Here is a 23,522-nt window from a genome sequence, read left to right on the forward strand (position 1 = left end):
TTCTTTTTTTTTTTTTTTTGTGATATGCAAGCTGAAGACGTGCACAGTCCAACTCCTATAATTTGTGTCACTCATTTAAATATCTGTAACTCTAAGGACACAATGGCAGCTAAGGTGGGTATCGAATGGGCTGCAAGTCCCTGTTGGAACTGTCTGTTTTCCGGGTTTGCCTCTTTGCCAGGTGTTTGACATTGACTGGAGCTGGAGATAAATGTAGCTTATGGCAACCCATGGAATTGACTGACTCTCGGGAGTCACATATAGTGAAAGTTTCCATTTCAAAGCCTATCCGTTGCAGTGGGAATGATATAGAACGGTCCATATGCTATCAAAGAAAGTACTTTTTTTTCTTATGCGTGTCTACATGTTGTCATACACAAAAAAAGACACTCACAGTAGTCATCCACTTTGCAGATTAAAGTAAAAAGCATACACTTGGGTCAACATGTTTCTTGGAGAAGAAGAAGATTTTCATAAAAAATGTTTTTACACCACAACAATGGATTCACAATAAGACAATCCAGATATGATTGTGTAGCATTTCAGCTTTAATTTCATGGGTTTACCTAAAGTATTATATAGGAATTACATCCACCATTTCCACAATTGGTCATTTTTCACAAGCTCAGAAATCTAGCATTTGGTTATGTCCAACTGTTCCAGCTTCCACATATTTATAGTCATGCTAGTTTATCCACTTACTTTTAAACCTATGAAAACTATGACTGTAATTGCTAGTGAATACCACGCTTTACTCACTAGTTAAATATTGAACTGTGTCAATTATTTGCATAGATATAAATTTCTCTTCAATTTTGTTATCTTTAGGTTGGTTGGAGTTTTCTTGCCATCGTGTTACTTTATAATAGCAGACTCTGCACTTGAATTAAGATTAGTTTAGCACTTTCCTGGAGAGACAAAGGATAGAGGAAGATGCTACGTATTAATGACTAAATGAAAAAAACAAAAATGAGCTATATTTTTCTCATCTTTCATACCCCACACAGCCTCCCTTTTTTTCTTCCCCCACACCATCGTAGCAGGAATCCTTTTGTCAGAGGTGTTCATCTGGAACAACTTTGCCACACTTGTTTTCATGTTCTTTTAGATTACAGGGCAGCTGGCCCCAGCTTTGAAGCTCCCTTCTCCCTTTGTCTCTGTGCAATGCACTCTGGTAATTAACTTTGTCCTTCTTTTATTTGTTCCAGTCACTCGCAGTCCACTCTTCTGAGCATCTTCTCCCTGGAGTACCAGGTTAGAAGTTTTCTTCCTTTGTGAGCCCTGACAGGTGCCTAATTGAATGATGAATGTCCCTTTATTTCTTTGTAATTGAACTGCCAGCTTTCTGATTGGTTTGGAGGATGTCCCCCCCTCACCATACCCCCGTTTATTTCGCCCCACACCACCACCCCCTCCTCCTTCTCACGTTCACGTTGAGGGCCTTTGCCTGCCTGAGCCTCAGTGGATGTCTGCCAAGCCTTCCCATCCATCTGTCTAATAACATCTAGCCCCTGCTTATTTGGTGGACCTGTAATAAATTATGCTAAACCATTATTATTCTGACAATAATAATTTCCCCGTGTAGTGCGGCTGTGTGTGCTAAATGTTTGCTGACTCGCACTGTCACTGCTGCTTTCCACGGCTGACAGTGGATGATGATAAATGGCCACTGCCGCCAGTGGCAGAAGGCAGCACAAGCAGAAAATGGAGTCATTTATCATCCCACTGACAGGTGTCAGTCACACTGCCCGTCTCTGTGGAATTACATTTTTTTGTGTGTAGTAGTTTTTAAATAAGTTGTTTTTAACCAGTGCTCTTCCGCTATATCCCCTGTTCTCCTTCTTCTCGGCAACGATGGCAATTGAATTGCATAGAAATGTCAGGGTGTGAAATGTGGAATAATGTCATTGTTTGATCAAAAAAGGAGAAGTGAATACAGGGTTTGAATCAAGAAGGTAGATGGAGATAGCTGGTTTGAACGAGAGTGCCTTGGCACAGTTTGACCCTTACCAATATCATTGAAATTAAATTGCTGCTGCAATTGTTCATAAAGAATAGAGCATGGAAGAGAAGCCAAGGGTGAACAAGTTAGCATTTTAGTCAGGTCAACCGGAAATGGAAAGCACTTTGTGCCTAAAAATAGTACTAACTTAAGAGCTGTATCTATGCCTATGTGTATGTATCTGTGTGTACGTGTTAATTGTTTTAGCTATTATGATTATTATGCCATTAATCTTCATTTTTCTTCATATTATTATTACATTTAAAGAAATGGATCAAAAGGACATTCTCAAGACACCATGTGCCGGATGTTATTGAAAGCTACTACCAAAGGTATTGTGTTTCCGTGCTTTATATTGTTTTGTTTTCTTCTGTTTTCTTTCTAGATCGTTCTCCTTCTTTATCGTTTTCTCATCTCTCTTACTGTTTTTCTTCTTCCTTTAAATCGTTCACCGACCCCTGTGTGTGGCCTCCATGACAATTATAATCTCTTACAAACAAATCACCACCCACAGGATTCATTCCCGACCCCCACTTGCACCTGCTAGGCTAAAGCTCTGTTCTCCGTGTCAAACTGAAAGCAGGAAAGTAAATAAATAAACCAACCATTGGACATTTGCCTTACACACAGGCTTATGATGGGATGATTATCTGTAATTCAATGAGCATGGTTAAATTTAAAAAAAGAAAAGAAAGAAAGAAAGAACTGAAAACAGACTGTATTGGGAAAAGCCTCTTTGCATATTGCAATTAGCCTTTATCTAGCTTATTAGGCCACTGTTCTGGAGAAAATAAAGCTGGATAATGCACTTCTAATCTACTTACAACAACAAACCTCTGAGATGATCTGGGTAAGATCTGAAGTGTGTTGCAGGTTTAGCTGGCGAGGGAAAAAAGGCTTTTTGGGCGGCAGGGGTTAACTAACTATCATATGCTTGTCTGGCTTCTTGGAAATATGAAGCCCTTCAAGCAGTGCTGTTTTAACCACACGGAGCCTGCCATATGCCACCCAGGGCAAAGTCATCTGGGACATTAGCATGTCTTGGCTAGCCCGATCTAGCCCCCTTCTACCCTTCTGTCTGCCTTTGTGGGTCATGTTTTTTTTTTCACTACTCTTGTTATTCTTTGTTATAATGAAGGTATCTGAGTGAAGCCAAGGCACAGCCTACTGCTCCTGTCCTGCTTGAATTGGCCAATGAGGTAATGGCATAACTTTTTTTTTTCTGTCTTTTTACTTGCCAATGAAAAACACATCTGAGTTTATCCTTTATTTTTTCTATAAATGGATAGATAGCAGTTGGCTGCAGTTTTTGATTTTCTTCCTTGTCTGTTAGTCATTATCAAAATTGGTAAAATGGTTGGCTCAATTATCAATTATTTAATGTAATTAGCGCTCGGCTCCATTAAGCAGATGTGAAAATACTTTTTCTGTTTTATTATGTAATTTTCCAAATTGCAGTTGAGGCAGAGTTGATACAAACTGCGGACAGGTGAGACTGGGGTCATTAGTTAATTCCTCTCTTTATTATTTGATCTGTTATTTTCTTTGCGAGTTCAGTGAAGAATTTGTAGTCTTGTTGATGTAGCAGCAATTGTTTATGTGCAGCTTAAATCCATGTCATTCAGTGGTACAAAACTCAGGTAGGTTGGAAATTCATGCTGTAAGAAACCTGTTTCTTTCAGAATTTAAGTGATCACTTATATTTATTATATTTTAAACCTAGTTAGTAAATGTTTGCTATTTTTAGGGTAATGCCAAACTCTTGTTAAGTGTTCCAAAATATAAATCCAACTATACTATAGTCTCAATACACTACATCTTAGATGGTTACATTACTTCTTACTGAATGAATGAAAATCTTTGCATTCATTTTTTGTAAGTTCACGACATTTTTCGTCTTACAGATTATAAAGGAAGAGAAAAGGCCCGATAACCTTTTTAAACATTTAAATTTGCATTTGAATTTTGATTGGCGCGTGCACTAGGCAATGAAATTCGAGGGTCTCTTAATCTAAAATCACAGTAGTTCACATGCATCAGTGGTACCTCAAAGCCAACTACCATTATTCATTCTCCGTTTAATTGACGCTTGATTTTTTTTTTTTTCTTGAAAGGATCCAATTCAGCTAAGAGATAACTGTCTATGAACCATTTAACTGTCATCTTAATATGCTACTTAATATTTAAACCAAGCACTCATGGTCTCCCAGACTGCTAATTGATGTAGTTTCATGTCTTTATGAGACAATATATCTCCAACAGAGGAAAATGATTAACAGTGATGAAAACTATTCATAGATATTTTTTTGCCCTTAGAAGAAGCTCATGAAACAGAGATGGACTCAACATTCACTGTTTCTATCTTTATGGGAATTTTATGCAAATATTACTTGAATATGGCATTAGAACAGGTGCAGTTGTGCTGCACTGTGCGACCCATTTTGGTTTACAGTTTGATAAAACCAGAGTTTTAATAAAAACAAATTCTTTTTAGGCTCTGTGATTCTTAGTCACATGTTAAACTCATGAAGGTATGTGTTATGACCAGGGAATGAAGATGGACTCATGATTAATATGAAAATTAGGGAGATGCATGTACCTCAACTAATCAGGTAGTCTTTATTCAGGCTGAGCCTGCATTGGTAATGTTGCCATTTTTCATGTGTCAGCTCTGATGCAGGTTACCAAGAATCTGATTTTCTCTGGTTATTCAGGGTTCGATGGTTTGAGTTGTGAGCCGGCCAGGAAGCACAGAGAGAAAGGAGGGAAGGGAGAAAAGAAAGTGAGGGGAAATTAGAAGAATTAGAGAGAAGAAAGAAAGCTACTGTAACTGCAGGTTACAAATGCTAAGTCAGAGTCAGTACTATCAGAGGTCTTAATGAAGATGTAAACTCTTTGCTCACCCCTTAATTATTATAGACATGTTAAGCTTTTTTTTTTTTTTTACTAGCTGCCTTCTTAGTGCAATATTATGGAGATGTTAACAAATACTACTGTGGGTAAAAAGACATTGTTTAGACAGAAGCATCTCTGCTCCCAGCGTTACAAGGAAGCATCACAGAAAAGATGAAACACTCCATTCTCACTGCAAGCTGAGGGCAAATTCACTTTTGGTCCCCAATTATGCTAACAAGAGGAAAAATGATCTTTGGCTGGAAGAATGTTGTTTCGTAATGAGCTGGCTAGGAATGGCAAAGTCTTCAAGCAATGTTTTAATTCCCTCTATACTGAGTAAGCTGTGAATTTTAGTAGTGAATGACTTAATGCATCTTCTTTTATTCGCCGTATATTGTTTCAGCATTAGCCAAATGTAGACCTTGGAAAAATATATCTTATGCTAATGCACCCATATATATTTTTTGTCATGCTGTTCTTTATAATAACTGTTGTATTTTTTTAATATGTTAATAAAACATTGTAATAATAACAACAATTTTAGTATGTAGGAATGTATTGCACTGATCAGAGAGACACATTCACCATCAGTCGTTCGTGCTCTCTTACCTGTCAACTTTTCTCCTTGCACTCGACCATAAACACTGCTCACCTCTAAGGTGTGTTTGTGTTCAAAGAGTGCTGCTGCCATAGGTTCTTTCCTTCCTATTAAGGACTACATTCCCACCATCCCTCAGGTGTGTCCTATTGGTTCCTATAGTTTTGCCTTGGTGATCATTCTATGATTAAAGCTCTCCATTGTCTCTTGCCTGGGCACAGTATGTGCTGCTTTTTCTTTCAAGATGAGAGACTCAGGTTGTCTGTTTGACAGAAGGAAAGGCAATTCAGCCAGGTAGCTTGGCTGTGTAATAAGCGATCTCTTGTTCCTGTGGGAAAGGTTGATGCAAAGCAATGCTTTCAAAGACCAATTTGCACGCGGATTGTCAAAAGTAAGGTCAAGGTTTTGAAACGCAATAATATAATTTAGAGCCATTACGATCATTATTATCTATGTGACATCAGCCAAAGGTAAACTGGCTGTGCAATTTCAATGTCGTAAGTCTTAGGCTCTTTAAAATATGTTTGCACTTCCAGCTGGATATATGGGATTTTTTTTTCTCAAGCAATTCTTCAGAGAGGAATATAAATCCCACCATCTTTTAAGTGAATATTAATTCCTCATTGATAGTAAAGTCTGTTTTTATTTAAGCTGCTTGTCTTTTCTGTTGATTTTTTTCTTTCCTTTTATGTTTTTTTTTTTTTTTTTTTTTTTTTTAAATCTGTGTAAAGGTGGATCTGTCTCCTGCGCTGATGGCTCGTATCATCCTGGACAGGTTTCTTCAGGGCCAGGATGGTGGAATGCGTGAGTAACACTTTTCCATTTCTCACTCTGTCCTTTCTATCATTCTCCCCATCAGTCTTAATTGTAGCACTTTGTCTTTTTAATCCCTTTCTGTTTGAGTCCCAATTCCAGTCTAGCTGCTGTATTTTCAGCCTGTCAAACCCTAATGAGAGATAGACCACATTTAGTAGTAGCTGCATCCCAGGGCACATGACTGGCAATTAAGTACTAGGAGGACCACCCACCTCTCAACTGCAGTGTGGATCAATGGTAGCTCACCTCATCAGTGTTATTTATAACACCCCTGATTTCTTCCCTCAGCCTCCTTCATCCCCCAATGCATCCATCTATCGCTAGCATTCTCCTCTTCTCTCATTCCCTTCTCTTCCTCGCTGCCTGCTGGGGTCTGCAGAGGAAATTGAGTTGAGGGAAGACTGTGGCAGAAAAAGCAAACCATTTCTAGGTAGTGCTGATGGACACACTGTGGGAGAACAAAATTACAGACACAAATATTGTTGTTGAATGTGTCAAAGATCTTTTCCAGAAATTGTGGGAATTGTTGCCCATGTGTAGTCTGGTTAGTGTCTTTCTCCTGTATTTGTCCAAAATTCCTGCGTTTTACCAGTTTTAGTCACATTGTTAATTTATAACAAAAAATAAACAACTCCCCCTCCTCTCCCCTCCCATCCCCACACTCTGGAACTTCCAGTATCACACATATGCATATTATTTTAGTGGGTCTATCCCGAGGACTTTCTGTCTGTGCAGTAGTCACTACTTTGAGAGCGAATCACATGATGTCAAAAAGATGTGCTTCCAATTTAATCAAGAAAGAGATTAAAGTGGATGTGTGTTATTTTCAACTTCGCCACAGCACAGCCATTTGTCAAAGTCAAAGATGTGATTGCTTTGGACCCACCGTTATCCGCTGCCTGTCAAAATACTAGTCTGAGCTGCTTGTAGAACAGGGCATTCATCCACAAGCACTATGTCTCAGATAATGGCACACTGCATCTGTCCATCTCCATACAGTGAAAAAATGTTTTATTATTGCTCAGAATAGATTTGTACCAGATGAAATGTTCTAGAAAATCCTTGTTTAATTTTGAGCAGAGTTACAGGCGTACAGCATCTCACTTTTTTGGATGCTAGCAAATAATATCATGCTCCTTCAAAGAATAATTTCACATGCAATGCATGTTGTAAATATTTGCATAATATATTATCTAGTGAAATAGATAATATAGATAATATATATATTTAATATATATATATATATATATATATATATATATATATATATATATATATATATATATATATATATATACATACATACATACATACATATAGTGCAGTAATTTGTTTCCACAAAGAAACAATGCAAGGATAATTGTCTTTCCTGACAATTAGCTAACAGGTTGGTTCAGTGCTATTGGCAGGCATATCTTTCATCCTCCCTCCAGCCTCGGACAGATCTCCAGTGTGCTTGTGTGTATTTGTGTGTTTTAGTCAGACTCTAGAGGAAGGGCAGGCAGGCTCACTGCAAAGATCAATAGACTTCTAAATAAGGGACATTACCTCCAACAGGGTGAGTGGCTTGCCTTTGCCTACCATTGTCGTTGTTTTTTTTTTTTTTATTCCTCTTCTCTTTCCCCTTGCATTTAAGAGACACATGAATGGGGCCTTTGGGACTATGGAATATATGTACAATCACTAGTGCCGGATCAATACAGAGTTTTAAATTGTTTTTGTACCTTCCTAGTGTGTGGGGTTTTTTTTGGTTTGCTTTTTGCTTGCTTGTTGCAACCCCCTATCCCCCACCAATCCCACATCGTCCTTCCCACTAGCTACCCACACTGCCACACCTCAACATGACAACAGCACCAGCAAACTCCATCCCCCTTCCTTGAAGCAGAAATATTGGAGAGTGTTTCAGTCAAGCAAAGTGAAAGACTATCTGGTGATGCTTGTACATGAATCAATACAGTCAAAGCAGTTTTATTATGTATTGAATGCAATATCAACATCCATAATGGTCTTTGCTTCTTGTCTTTTGAAGCTGGGCAATAGGGAGGGTCACTTGTTCACCCAAATGACACAGCTTTAGTATATACACCAGAATTCCTTGCAGGGTAGTACTTTCTTTGTTTTTCTTTCCAGACTTGTATCCAGCTTATGTGTCAGGGTTGTGAATATGATAGAAAAGTTTTATGAAACTATTAATAAATTTAAAAAAAAACTTTTTTTAAGTCAAGTGGTTATTATAAGTCTTTTTATTGGTTAAATCTATGTCTGTGTTGTTTATATAAATATACTGGATACTATATTTCATTTTATGAAAGTATACATAATGATAATAAAGCAAAATTGTATTGTTTTTAAATATTCAGTAATCTTGAGGAATACATTTTTAAATGATTACATTTTTTGTAAATATTTATACATTTTCAAATATTTCAAATAAGTGATTGAAAAAAAAAATGAAGATAATAATTTCACTGAATTTCAGTGAGCATGAATGTGCCAGCTCCACACAGAGAATCCCTCGCTGGCTGATGGATTCAAGTCGAGGACCTTCTTGTGAGGTCACAAGGGGTCATGCCTGCCAGTGCATGGGTCCTCTCATGTACTCCAGCTTCCTCTTACAATCCAAAGATGTGCATCTTAGAGTAACTGGTGATTGTAAATCGGGTATACATGAGAATATGAGCATGAATGGTCATCTGTCGCTGAGTTAGCCCTACGATTGACTGTCAACCTGTCTAGGGTGTGCCTCATTTCACGCCCTGATACCTGGGATAGGCTCCAGTCCCATCGCAACCCTGAATTGAATAAGCAGAAGAAGATAAATGAATGTGTGGATGGATGGAATTGCAGTGAATCCCAATAACGACAATTACTAGAGCTGAACTAACAATTGTGCATTTTAAAAGGTTTGCATTAACAGGAGTGGTAGGGACAGATCTCATGAAAACATTATTATAGGCACAGCTAACACATCTCAGCCCAATGAAAAGTTCTGTAAATGAAAGTATAACACTGCAGAGAGCTATACTGTCATTCCTATTCTGTATCATTAGATACAGGATGGTCGTATCTAGTAGTAGATTCAAAGTCACAGCAAAAACACTGGGGGAGCCAATGCTCTGTCTTCTCCCCCTCCTGCTATCTCTTCATCTTTCTTTCTATTCCTCCTTTGACAGGAGTTGATGTGCCTCTAGATTTAGACATACTTTTTGAGGAGGCAATTTTGCTAGCTATTTGACCTTTTCCATTTTCCCAAGGCCCAGCTCCAGATTAGATTGCTACTCCATGTTTTGTAACTATGTGATTCGACCGCCTTTAAGATTTATTGTCACATTCCTTTACAGAAGCCTTGTACGCAAGGTTATAAATGTCCCGTGTTTGATGTTAGCACTGTGAGAATCTTAGTGTCTACTATGATCCTTTGGTTACTTGACAGGATTTATAATAACTTTAATGTTTCTCAGATAAAACGTGTTGATAACTGAATATTGTACTGGGTCTTATCGGAGCAAATTTTCAACGTGGTCGCTATGACTGTTATGGTCCCTTCCCTCTTGTGTTCAAGTGCTCCTCTCTTCTCTGTTACACCTCTCCAATGTGCAGAGATGGGGTGTGTATATGAAGCCTTTTTTTTCCAAATAATGAGAGCAAGGGCACTTCATTAGCAAGACGGGAGGGAGTAAGGAGGCAAAGACAGCATGAGTGTTAGTGTGTGCATGTGTGTGCGAGGGAGGTAAGCAGCACCGTGGTACTTCACTTGACATGTATACTAATTACTCCTTTTCAGCAGAGAAGCTCCAGTCAGCCTCTGCCACAGTCTAATGGCCTGACCTGGGAAGCCTTTCTCCATAGCAGTGCCTCCCCAGATCTACTATTACTACACACACACGCACACATACACAGAGAAATGTGGAGTCTCATCTCACCGCTATCAGAAGGAATCAGGTGGAAGCAGATCAGTTCTGCCCCAGTAACCTCTTCAGGGACCGAGTTCCTCTTGCACAGGAGATACCACCTCATATCATCAACTAGCACCTACACACCACCACAGATAGTTTAAAAAGAAACACATACCCCCCACCCCCTATCTCCCACTCTCTCTCTTTCCCATCTTCTGTTTTTTTTCTTTTTTCTCAGTGCGGGGGGATAAATTTAAAAGGAGTAAATTGGAAAATCAAATGAGGGCTTTAGGCAACCGCAGAGATTTGCAGAGCTGTCGGCCAGTGTTGGAGAGCCTCATCCATCATGTCCCACAAGTAGTCAATTCCTCTAGTATCTGTAAATGTTTTCAGATATTAGCCAATTTATATGCTCCGAGATTCATCATGGAAAATCAGCTTTAGCGGTGCACATTATCAGGACCTGTCTCTCCCTTGCTCCATGAAGTTTGATGAACGAGTGCCCCTCCACAGCTCAATGGCTTGCGCATGGGGAGTGTGCGGGGGTGTGGGCATATAGAGGAAATGGGTAACTGCCCACCCCCACCCGTGGAAAATAGTGGGTTTTTTAATTAATAAACAAACTTACAAAGGAGCTCATCAGTGTCAGGGGTAATAACAATCGTCATCCGTTATTGTTTATTACAGTCCTCCCTCAACAAATGTTGCTATTTAATGAGGTTTCGCTCTGTTTTTTTGTGTTTGCGATAATGACTTTTTCACCCTAGTGGAGAAAAGAGGAGTCCCAGTAGTTACAAATGAAAGAAAGTAAGCAATGAGAAAACATGCCAAGGTTCTGTTGCCGTTACCTTGCCTTATATAGTTTATCTTGTTTTGGAGTTGCATATGAAAACAGGCCTGCGATTTGTTTACACTGGTTGTTTTCTTTAGCAAATCCCTATGGAGGTGTAGCGTTTCACATCTATTATTCCCCTCTTCTCTGTTCCTTTTGTTCAGATGTTGACGGTGTGATATGGTGCCTTAGTCAGAATTTATACCAGCATGGGACAATTACAGTAAATTTGGTGAATGTTTACAAGGTGCAAAGTTGTGCTGCAGGGCTTTGTTCTCCGTGTCTAGTGTTCTACAGATTGTGCTTTTTATTTTTCTGCACGCATTTTTATGTGTGCCTCTGTATGTGCTTTGAGCGTGTGTATTTAAAGAGCATTGCTTGTGTGTTTTTGTTTCTGTGTGTGTATGTTTGCATATAGCAGAAAGGAGCTCAGGGTGTTCTAGAGGTGTGCTGCCGTGCAAGGCGGGGGCGTCTTTAATAAATGTATGCTGATGTTGGAGGCTGCAACGATGCGAAGGATGCAAGGGCCCTGTTGTTATTTACTGCTGTGTTTGTGCACAGCAGCGAATCCTGGGCCTGCAAATGGCATTACAGCCCGTGATGAATGAGCATTAGGGTAAACTCATTTTAAAAGCATCCTGATTTATTAGCAGCCTGGCCTTCCATTTTCATCAGGTCAATGCTTGGCTGAAATTCCACAATGTCAGCGCCAAGGTCACCTCTTTATGGCTATTTTTAACCCCATCCCTCAAAAAGCGCAGACGAAAGAGATCCTGGCACTTATTATGGCCGTCGACAAAAAAATATCAAAGAGCTTGAGAGACAGGGAGAATTCTAGTCCTGAAAGTGTGTGTTATGTGAGAGACCAAAATGTGGTGGTGGTCAACCTCCAATTATGAGTGCTAGTAAGACAAGAGCTTTAATGGCTAACGTTTGCCTTCAGGGAGGTTTATTACACACTACTGTTTTGCAGAAACAGCGTCAAATCTATAAAAAGACCATTAGGAAGAGGGAAAAAATCAATCAAAATGCCATTAAAGTGGAATAAGTTGCCAATATTGCTGATGTGGTTGCGGGTCCTTTGATTTTCCTTCAGATTATTAGGCACAGTCGAGTAGTGACTTTGTTAAGGGAAACCAGTGTTGTTGGGGAGTAATATGTCTCCTGGCTTCATAAAGTTTGCTGCCTCATATTTCCCACTTTATTGATTATCCATTATCATTTGTCATGAGGTGTCCTAACTCAAGGGGAAAATATAACCCTCTTTCTTCACCACCACCCGCATTGCACAGGAGCATGGTATGGATCTGCGTGTGAAGGTACCAATCTCTGAGAAAAATGAGCAGAGAAATAAAGCACTGCCCTGTGCCTTGCAGCTCTAAGAGGGAGTGTGGGGTTATGGGATGGGCTGGGGGAGCACTGTAGCTGGCTGGGAGAGACTAAAACAGAAAGCAGGTTGCACAAAACAAGAAAAAAAAGCCTATGCAGGAAAAGATAGAGACGAAGAAAGGAGGAGGCGCTTTTGTTCTTCTTCCACCTCCTCTACTTTTTATTTCATCATAAGGTAGATGAGGGATCATAGCAATGGCTATCTTGTTTGTGGTAGTTTCCCTAAGTGTGTAGGGGATGAGAGCATAGAAAAGAACAGCCCGCCTTTCTGTGGGTGAAATTTATCTAACAGAGGCCTAATGATCCAGATGGCTATCAATTGATTTATTACATTTTTTTGTAACTTTTTTTTTCAAAATTGTATTAATTTTTAAATAAGCCATCGTGTCTATAACCGTTATATACTGTGTGCAGTTTCCTAGATGCGCTTGAGAACTTCTGCGATGTTGGTATAGGCACCATCCATGCCTGAAATGTGAATAGAAACATTCCATGTATTGTCTCTAATGCGCCAAATCTGTCAGGCGCATGTGTACATATATATCACTAAAATGGTGTGCCTCAACCATTTCGTCACACGGTGATACAATCCATTTAATCCAAACCTTTTTTAAGAAATGATTTAAGGAATTTTTTGCTGTTGCAGTAACAGCGAGTCGATTCGCAGGCCTCCCTTTCTGATTTATAATGTTAGTAGAGCAAGAATAGGGATGAGAGATGCAGAATAGTCAGCGTTCATAACATAGATAAACTACATGAAGCGCCTGTGCTTTGGACTGAAACATTTATCTATAGAAAATCTGTACAGACACCAAGCAACCATCTAATAGGCTAGTGCAGAAATACTGTACACAGGTTGGTGGGTTAGAGGCTGTCCGGGCTGGTTTTGTTTATAACACTAACTGTTTTGCTTGGTTAAATCCAGCAGTTAGACATTTTCTTGAATAAAATTATGTGGTCATTATTTTTTTCCTTTTTCTGTCTGTCTCCCTCTCTTCTTTTGCTGTCTTATTCTCAGCATCTAAATCAGTCCTCAACAGCATGCTGAAGGAGCCATCTTTAATTCCAGACCAAATTTTGGCCAGTAATGTCTACCAAGTAAGGGTTTTAAGTTTTGTACTTAATTAACATTTTCCAGAGAACTGTTTAATTGCCTGAGAGAGATAATTCTATTTAATTATATGAAATGTTATTATTTTAAGGCATTTGCTGTGTCTCTACTTAACAAATCGAAAATTGCTTGTGCACAGTGAGTTTTCAAAAAAAAATGGTACTCTACACCTGGCTGACAGACGGCATCAGCGGCTCATGTTTGCTGATGAGGTCACGTGAGAGCCGGCGGTCATGCCTGCCAGTCTGCCAGCATCTCCTGTGTTTTCTCCTTTTTTTTCCAGCAGTGTATGGGCTTCCCTCACCTCCCTTACACCCACCCACCCTTTTGGCACGCCATAATATTTCTTCCCCCTCTTTTCAGTGCACAATAAATGACTGCTGTTATGGACCGCTGGTAGACTGCATCAAACAGTATCCTATCCCATAAAATTTTAAGCCTGAAATTGACGAGGAGCTATTGAAGGGGATGAGATGTGTCTGGCTTCACCTGACATAAAAGTTCTGCTTCACAGAGGAAGTGTTTCATCCTGCCTGCCATCCCAGTATCATCCATACAGGGGCTGGAAGGCGATGGAGGGAAGAGGAGGAGAGGATAGGCTGATCTAAATGCATCTCTATGTGCATGCTGTGAATCAGACCCAATGTTCTATGATACAAGAAAAGAAATATAATTCAAAAGCTTTTTGGAACAGGAAAAAGAGCTAATACTGTTACATACATATTTTTAAATGCATTTTAATTCATTACTATTTACTTCTGATCATTTTATTCAGATGTGCACTACAGAAAGTTTTTACTACATTTGTCTAACTTAAGGTAATGATTTATTATTCATTTATAATTAATTTGTCCACCTCATTACTATTCTTCCCACACACTTTCCCCACCTACACACACCCCCTACTCGTCTAGTAGGACCTTGGCTGTAGGGGCAGAATGGAGCTCGGGCTTTTTTAGGGGCAACCAGCTGGGTAGCAGATCAGCTATTTTCAAGGGGAGGAGAATTATTTGAGTCGGTGTACACGTGCACGTCCGTATGTTATTGTGTCTGTCCAGGCTTTCTTGCCCGTGGTGGGGCTGTGTTGTTCTGTTCATAGCCAGTCAACCTTGTCCCTATACCCTCCTTCCACATCCCCCCCTTTTTTAACATTCTGTGGCAGTCCTCTCAGTGTCAACTTAAAATCAGTTACTCTGCCACAGAGAGTTCATTATAACCACCGCACTGCTATGTTCTTTCAAAGAAGTCATCCACACATTGAATCAGTTGCGTGGCTACTAGTTACAGTATGTATAAATATATATATATTTATGTAATTAGAAACCATTTTGGTTGTTTTAGTTTTTAGAGGGTAATATATTTCTATAAGAGCTTCTTTTTCTCTTTCAAAAATAAAACCATCATCATTGCATATTTCCTTTTATGTGCCTTCAAGCTTTGCACATCCTTAATACAATATGGCATTTATTCTAAAAGTATTTTTTCTTCAAATATTATAAAGTACTAGGCAGAGTATCTCATCTATGCACTTTATGCATTTTGTCAAATTGGCATTTGTTTTTTCTTTCTTATTTAGATAATGCACTTCAGAGATTTGTTGTGAAAGCAGATTTAACTTGACCCGAACTCTGATTATGCTTTACTGTATGTTAGCATGAGGAGAAATGGCTTTTGCTTTGCATAGTAAATCAATAATGGAGAAGAGCAGATTCTTAACTGTAACTGATGGTAAACATGTGCATGTAGTTGAGCACTGAATTTTCTGGTTTCCAGAGAATTTAAATTTAAAAGTCAAATGTATCGTAGTATTGTTGGAATCCTTGACTCAATTCTCAGCGCCATAGGCCATGAGCATGAAGTGCTGCTCCGGGAAAAACTGAAGGAGAAGAACCTTTCCTTTCTGGGTAAGCCATCCTTTGACCTTCTCATTACATTTTAACATGAAAATGAAAACAACTCATAAGTCATATTGGAACCATATGGACATTCTTGACTGCAAATATTTTTTATTTATTTATATTTCTCTCTGCGTAAAGCTGTTTTGGGGGATTTGATGTTTACAGAAAATCAAACAGATTGTTCTCTGAATATCATCTATTTTTCTGATGCTATTGCCATATTCAGATCAAATTAAATGAAGATGGAATGTTCAGGTATGGAACTATAGAATCCCCCCATCCTCATATCACCCCATCCCATCATCATTTACTAGGTCAGATGAGTGATGAAGAATAAGAATCATTCCCACTGTCATTACGGCCGTATCATTTATTTGGACATGGAGTGCTGACCTTTCTTCAGGGCTGTACAGAAGACTGTTCTAAAGCTGTCAGAGTTCGAGGGGCACGAGGGCCACTGAAGCAGCCTCACCCCATCTGATAAATGGATTGGAAATAAGCTACCCAACAGCAGGAATGGACCATTAATTTTAATCAAAGCTGATCTAAAAAAGGCGATCAGAGCCACATGAGAATGTCAACAGCCCAGTGGGTGTGTACAGAGGTTCCCATCCTTATACACACAAACACATTTCTACACCGACATTACAACATCTTGGATGCCTGGATATCTACCACAGTCCTCTGGTAGCCTCGGTGACCTCTCTCTGCTCTCTTTCTTCATCCGTGGCTGATGCTACCTCCTCACCAGCACTAACCGCCACCCTCCATCTAGCCACAATTCTCTTCCATGCCCCATTAGTTGAGCTTGGCTGAAGACAAAGAGGCAGGCCTTTGGAACTGAATGACCTGGTCAGTGAGATTTAATGGAGAAATCAGGTGTTGGAGGGATAATGGCTAGAGCACGCCAGAAGTCAAGGACAATGGCTACAGCTTGTGCAGGCAAGGGTCAGGCTTGCAGAGACTATAATGCCAGCCTTGTCTCCTTTCTGTATATTTTATAAAGCACTGCCAAAGAGAGCAATACTGTAACTGGAGTTTAGAGTATTTTGTGCAGTGACAGCAAATACGTGGCAGATGTAGATAATGGTTTAACTACACTGGCTGTGCTCTACTGCTGTTTTTCTGCTTTGCTCACGCTGAGCGGTTTGTTACCAGCATCTTTGTGAAAGCAGTTAGATCAGCAGCCTGTGACTGATTGTTCATATAGAAGGTTACTGCAAAACAGCAAGCATAACATTTCTAAACTTTTATTTTCAATAGATGAAAACCACCTGAGAACTATGGGCTACGACAAAACACCTGATATCATCCTGGAGGTTCCAGTTGGTTAGTATTTACATTATGAATGTAACCTCACTTCAACCTTAGGCATCTCTATTGTCAAAAAGTTTTGGGATTTTTTTTGTATATGACTGAAGAAACAAACAAAACAAATGACCTCGTCTAACTAGTTTTCTTAGATTTGCTGTGTTTTGTTATTTATGAAAAGCTGTGGAAGGACACATTGTACACTGGATTGAGAGCAAAGCCTCTTTTGGAGATGATCAAAGCCATCAAACCTATCTCAATGAACAATTCTGGAGCTATTGGAACAGGTGAGCCCTCTCTTTTTTTTATCTGTTTTGTTTACTTTATTGGCCATCAAAAATTTGCCAATGTTATTTTATCAGTTTTCATATTCTTTATAACTTCTCCTTTTTCACTAGAAACTATGATCAGGTATTCTCAGTTGTATAAAGAACTCCTATCTCTGTCCGCCAATGCTTACCACTTCCTCTCTGGCAAAGGCCACTTTAACCACAGGATTCCACATGCTACAGCTGCACATTACACTACTTCCACATTCACTCATGTTCTCTGAGACCTTTAGAGCCTGAATGGTCTGCCTGTGAGCTTGATTGTTTTGTTGAATAAACACATTGTGTTGGAAGGGAAGCAAGGAAATGGGTGACTAATGCCTGGCCTCTGTAGCATGAGAACTTTTGGACAGGAGCAGGTCCTGACGGTGGCGGGACAGAGGTATATGTGCGCAAATACATTTTTCAATGAATCTTAGAAGTGATAACCTGTAGAACATACTGACCTATTTAATATTTAATTTGAAACCTGAATAGAGTGGACACAAACAAGTGGAGTCCACATCTTAGCCTTGGCTGACACCAGGTTCCCATATCACACTATAGCCCTGATCCTCCACTAATGGTTAGCTGACATGGTGGTGCAGGTTCTCGTCATTGATGCTGTGTTCAGTGAATTATGATAACTTTATTTGTATGGCACTTTTCAAAACACAGAGTAACAAAGTACTCAACAACGGTCACCTTAAGGTGCTTTATATTGTAAGGTAAAGACTCTACAATAATAGAGAGAAACCCCAACAAGTAAACTGCCCCCTTTGAGCAAGCACTTGGTGACAGTGAGAAGGAAAAACTCCCTTTTAATACAAACAAACTTAAACCAGGCTTGGGAGGGGCAACCATCTGCCATGACCAGTTGGAGGTTTCTCTCATGTCTGTATGTTTTATTAGAATGTGTGCAGTACGTGATATAATGAGATTAGTTTGAGATTTGATGTATTCATAGAATTAGGTCTAAAAGTATTTGGACAAGGACACAGTTTTTGTAATCTTACCTGTGAACACCACCACACTGGATTTTAAATCAAACAGTCAAGATGTGACTAAAGTCCAGGCTTTCAGCTTTGATTCAAGAGGTTTTTAAAGTGTTGCATTGGACTGGACTGGTTCTTATATAGCGCTTTTCTACTCTGAGTGACTCAAAGCTTTATACTACTAATTCATTGACCCAATCACGCCCATTCACACAAGCTTGTTAAGTGCTTACTATCTAACATTCATACACATTCGCACTCCGATGGATGCATCGGAGAGCAACATTGGGTTAGTATCTTGCCCAAGGATATTTGGCATGCAGACTGGAGAAGCCTGGGATTGAACCACCAAACTTCCGGTTAGTAGCTGATCTGCTCTACCACCTGAGCTCATCGACACTGTGAAATGCTATCTGATCAGTGTTGCAGCCAAATGCTGATCTTTCTGGAATACTTGCAGCTTGGTTGGATAGTTTGTGTTAGTCTGAGCCTTATATATTTGCTCATATGTGTCTTTCATTTATATTCACAAGGCTAGCCTTGTCCAAGTATATTAAGGTACTGACAAAGTAGATCCTATCACGTCAGCCAGCAGCCAGTCAGACAAACATTCTGTGTCAAAAAAAGAGAAAGAAAAAATGTCAGACCCCACCTTTTTCAGCACCCCTGTAAATTTTATTTGACATTTACAACTGACATTTCAAAATGTGCCCTAATCTTTCTGTTAGACCATACGCATGATCATTTGAAGTACAAGTGTAGTCCCTGATGTTCATGTTTGTGTTTGGAAACGCAATGACACAAAACTATAACCTGTTAAGAGCAGCAGGTGAAAAGAGAACGGTATCATTACCAGCTGAAGGTAAGGCTGTTTTTTTTTTTTCTTCCTCTGATTCTGTTAACATGTCAAATGCGGTCTTGGAGACTTTTGTTTAAGCAGTGGCAACAACAAAGACAATGTTATAACAGTCCTCTGTTAGTCGGTCTGGATGTGTGATGTTGACCGTGTGTTAGTACTGCAGCATGTACAGAATTAGGTGTTTTGTTGAGATCCAAAAGAAGGTTGAATTTAGCCATAGGTGTGGGCTGTTTAAATCTTTATCTGTAAGTCCCTACTCCATATACATGATATAATGTCTCGTGTTTTTGGTTTAAGAACTCATTCGCTTTGGGCTAGATAGTGTCTACTTCACTTTTCACTTCATCTCTCGTTAGTTGGTCTCAGTTTCAAACATCAACCAACAGGTTGATGTTTGAAATATTTGTCCATTCCTTCATTGCTCAGTCCGATTTCAAAATCTAAACTGTTCAGTTTCCTTTTTGACCACCCTAAGAAGGGCACACCAGTGTTTGTAATTACTTCATTGCCTCTGATTGACATTTCCAGTGATTTGCTTATTTTTCATGAATTCCTTCTTTGCTTTAACTGAGCTGGGTTACCCAGAACTGTGTTAATTGTTCTTCACTTGCCCTCAAGCATTACAGAGTAAGGATGTGTTTTTGTAGACGGATAGAAAAAACATAACTAATTTTCCCTCCAAAGCCCTCACCAACTGCATTTATCATCCAAACAATAGTCTTGCCAACACAGTAACCCCATAATGAACCCCTCTTCAGTGGAGTGAGGGGTAATGACGCTTCACCTACAATGCTCCCAAGAAAAAAAGGGAGAGGACAGAAAAAAATGGAGAGAAAAAGACAGTCTTCTGCAGAATCAGACAGCGTGTTCAGGCCCAGTGCCTGGATGAGATGGTGAAACAGCAGCTATTGGTGTCTTCCAGCCATCAATCTTAGCTGGTGGCGTTCCAGAGCCAGTGAGCCCTCTGCTCTGACGGATGTTCAGATAATTGAGTGATCCATCTCGCCCAACTATCAGAGTTGCATAAAAATTATTCACCTGCTGGTGAATATTAAACACATAATGAGCCTCTTGTGTGTTTTAGGAGAAGTGGATAAGGTTAAACACAGCATGTAATGAAATATGGACTCTTATGTGGTAGCACCTTAACTGCCCCTAGTTGATTATGGTGTACTTATATCAATTACGCTTGGCAAAGTTCCTTCCATAACTCTGCAAGCAGCAATTCAAATTCTGCTCATGCATTTGTCTGTCTAGGTGATCTCATACTTTAATCCAGAGACCATGGAGATAATTATTATTTGCTGACTTCTTGATTATTTTTGCACTCAAATATTGTTGAAACATTTGCCTAAGTTATGTAGCAATAGAGATTTGGGTTTTTACCATTTGACTGAATAATAGTTGACATAATTGGATAATTAAAAAAAAAAAAAGATTATAGTTGCTTATTAAACCACTTGTAAAGGCTACTTTTTTAGAATGAAGGACAAAAAAAACTAAATAAGTTTTTATACTTGATGGAGCTAAAGTTTAATGACTGGTCCTTATTATCAGGAGAGCAGAAAACTGTCAAAACTACAATATATCCAGGCTCAGAAACCTTATTGCATGCTTATTGTTAACCCGCCAGACTTTTTAGGTTCATTGAGGTAGCTAATTGCCTTTATTGCAGCATTTGTGTACCAAAAATAATCAATCAGGTAAATCAGAAAATGCAGCAACCAAGAAAATAACTTTTTTATCGTGTTTTAGTAGATTAAACATGTAAATGTGGGTATAAACGAGTGTAATTCAGAGCTCATTCATCACTTTTCAGCTCTTTCCCTTCGTTCCCTTTCCCTATTCCACCCAGCCGAACACAATGAAAAGCCTGTGTGACAATGAGCGTGGACGCCAGCTCCCCTCCTCCCAAAGTAAATCAGCTGTGCGATTCGTAAACTGCAAATGTGTCAGAGTTGAAAATGTTAGCACTCTTAATGGAGGCTTGAAAAGGTTAGATCTGATAAAAAGCTGTCAGACGTCCACAAAAAATGATTTATAGCAAAATAATGGGACAGTATGCCTCATTTCTCCCTCATATGAAATGGGGGTTAAGACTTTTGGGTTTGCTATTATACATCATCTGGCTTGACCACTTGCAAATTTAGTGAGACTTGAATGCACACACACGCATTATGTTTCATCTGGCTCCTTTGTTTCAGTAATTTTGAAGGCCTTGTTGTAATGCTGATAATTTATGTCCCCACATAATTAGTAGCATAAAATTCTCATGCACCAAAAGCACTCATTGATCTCCATTCTTATCTGCTTATGTGCGTCCTTTGTTACACTTTTGTGATGGAGGAAATAGTAAAACTAATGAGAAAGTCATAATTCCAAAGTCTCACCAGACCGTTCCTATAACATCAATAATCTGCTTGCTGACACATTACCTCATAAATAGACATACCTAAGATTTTTGTGATGTTTTATATTAGTTGACACGACCACAATTAGAAATCTCCAGTTCTTTGTGAACTTTTTCTAGTTATATCAAGGGCTGCATGCTGTAGGTTTTACAGATGAAATTGCGCATTAAGCCTGTTAGTCTCAGAATGTCAATCCATTTGCGACATCAAATTAATTTCTCGATTCATGATATTGAACATTGCCATCCATTTTTAATGGACATGTCCATCATTTTTGTTGAACTTTCTAAAGCCTTGATAACAGGAATGCCTAATTAGTGGAGTGGAGTGTAATGTTACAGTGGGTGTTAGCTTTAAAATATGTAAGGCCTTCTTCTAGATATTTGGATCCATAAATGTAGTTTGTGTTCACTTAAATAACTGTTTATATATGACTGAAGCTGCTCATATTTAGAAATAATGTTTTGACCTTGTGTGCTTCTGCACATGTTTTCTCGTATAGTCCCAGTTAATGCAGTGGCATAAGAGTATTAAAGGCCTCAGCATCTAGGACATCACAAAGGAAGAGCAGATAGGGGATGTCACCTGAGCGAGGGAGCCCAAAGGCCGTGGCTGCCACTGATTCAATGAGGCTGGACATTACAAGGCCATCCCTGAGGACAGGTACTGGCGCTTCTGGGGTGACAGTGTGACACCTCCAAGACCTGTGCCCTGCCATACCTTACCTCAGGTTCTTGTCATAAATGTGCAAGACAAAGAAAGGGGGTGAAAAATAAATAAATAAAAAAGTATCCATGGCAATATTAGCCTTTAATGATTAGCTGATAGTCACTAAAGTGACAGAAACAATATTTGAATAGATTCATTATAGCACCAGCCAGCAGTCTTTTAGTTTCTCAATTAATCTATTCTCTTGTGATGTTTAAGAAAGAGCTTTTTTTTTCTGGCTTACAGTTTTTCTTCTGTTGTGTAGTTTTGGGCACTTAATATCAATAGAAAATTCTAGTTGTTTTGTGGGGGGGGGGGGTTTCTGATAAAGCATAACTGTCTCCGCATAGCCTTCCTGCTATTTATAGTTATGGATGCCCCATGCAGTGCAGGAACGTGGCCTCTTTTATTGTTTCCTTTGTTATGACATCCTCACGTAGAATATTCCACAGCAAGAAAAATAGCCATCCACAGTGGTGGTTCCTTTAGGGCTTCGCAAGTGTTTGTTTTGGGGAACGTCAGCCCACAGAAGTGCAATGCTAGCCCTCACAGAGCAAGCTACTTGGAATATTAATGGTAAATGACAAGTCGGCCGTGATGCTTCAAGGATTTCATACTTTTAAGGATGCACATTTGGGTGCATTGTTTAAGACGTCTGGGGTGTAATCCGCACTCTCAGGTCTCTGGCAGCCTCAGGATTTAGCTCTGGTTAAGCCCCATGTCTCCTATTTATGTTGGTAGGGTTGTATGTGTGCATTATCCAAATTTGTCATTTACCATTGAATGTGAGAGCAGCTTTGACATCGCGCTGTGTGTATAAACGAAGAGCAGGACAGAAAGCGGCACCCCAGCGATATATACCCCTCCTCCTGTCTTGCTGCTTGCCTGTGACACTGTGAGATGGAGAGGAAAGCCTGAAGTAAAATGAGGTGCAAGCATGTCTGCTCCATGAATTCCTGTTTTGGTATGGAACTTTTTGAAGATGAACGTACATTTTTTTTGTCAGCTTTCACGATGTATGTCATCACACTTAAAAAGACTCACTCCTCCCCCCCTCATTTTCTCAGTCTCGCCGCCTTCTTCTCCTTCTTTTTTCCTCTACATTGACCTTCTGGGTTTCAATCCAGGAAGAAGCCAGCAGCATTTGTCAAAAGCACAGAGAGACTAGTGGGCAAGGAATCGAAAGGCTTTTTGTAAAAGTCAGTCTAACAGGAGAATTTTAATGGCTGTCTGACCTCTAAAGGACATTCAAATCTACATTACCCTCAATGTGATGTTAAACCTGCAGTAATATTTTCTTGACAGCGGGACAAATAGATTTGTCACACACTACATGATGCTTTATATGCATCACACAAAGGCCTGCACACTCACAGGTGCTAAATATCTTCACTTCTATCTAGATAAGTTCTAGAGATAATGCGAGTACGTGTGAGTAGTATCTGTTATATTGATCTAGTTTTTTCATTTAAAGACCTGCGAGTTCTGCTATA

The 23,522-nt window shown here is 39.4% G+C and overlaps 1 protein-coding gene across 6 annotated transcripts in view; it reads left to right on the plus strand.

Moving 5' to 3' along the window:
* Window positions 1-23,522, plus strand: part of cdin1 (CDAN1 interacting nuclease 1) — a 50,889-nt gene that overhangs the window by 9,186 nt on the left and 18,181 nt on the right. For 3 of the 6 annotated variants that reach the window (XM_080870005.1, XM_080870006.1, XM_080870004.1), the window contains exons 3-11: window positions 1,209-1,254; window positions 2,270-2,334; window positions 3,141-3,201; window positions 6,227-6,299; window positions 13,447-13,526; window positions 13,903-13,952; window positions 15,376-15,443; window positions 16,701-16,766; window positions 16,930-17,035. In XM_080870005.1, coding sequence (XP_080726131.1) covers window positions 1,209-1,254; window positions 2,270-2,334; window positions 3,141-3,201; window positions 6,227-6,299; window positions 13,447-13,526; window positions 13,903-13,952; window positions 15,376-15,443; window positions 16,701-16,766; window positions 16,930-17,035 — 615 coding nt within the window. The remainder of the gene's footprint in view (window positions 1-1,208; window positions 1,255-2,269; window positions 2,335-3,140; window positions 3,202-6,226; window positions 6,300-13,446; window positions 13,527-13,902; window positions 13,953-15,375; window positions 15,444-16,700; window positions 16,767-16,929; window positions 17,036-23,522) is intronic. The other 3 variants (XM_080870007.1, XM_080870009.1, XM_080870008.1) reach the window with 1 other exon arrangement.

The sequence above is a fragment of the Rhamphochromis sp. 'chilingali' genome, assembly GCF_963969265.1.
Source record: "Rhamphochromis sp. 'chilingali' genome assembly, chromosome: 21".
Classification (NCBI taxonomy): domain Eukaryota; kingdom Metazoa; phylum Chordata; class Actinopteri; order Cichliformes; family Cichlidae; genus Rhamphochromis; species Rhamphochromis sp. 'chilingali'.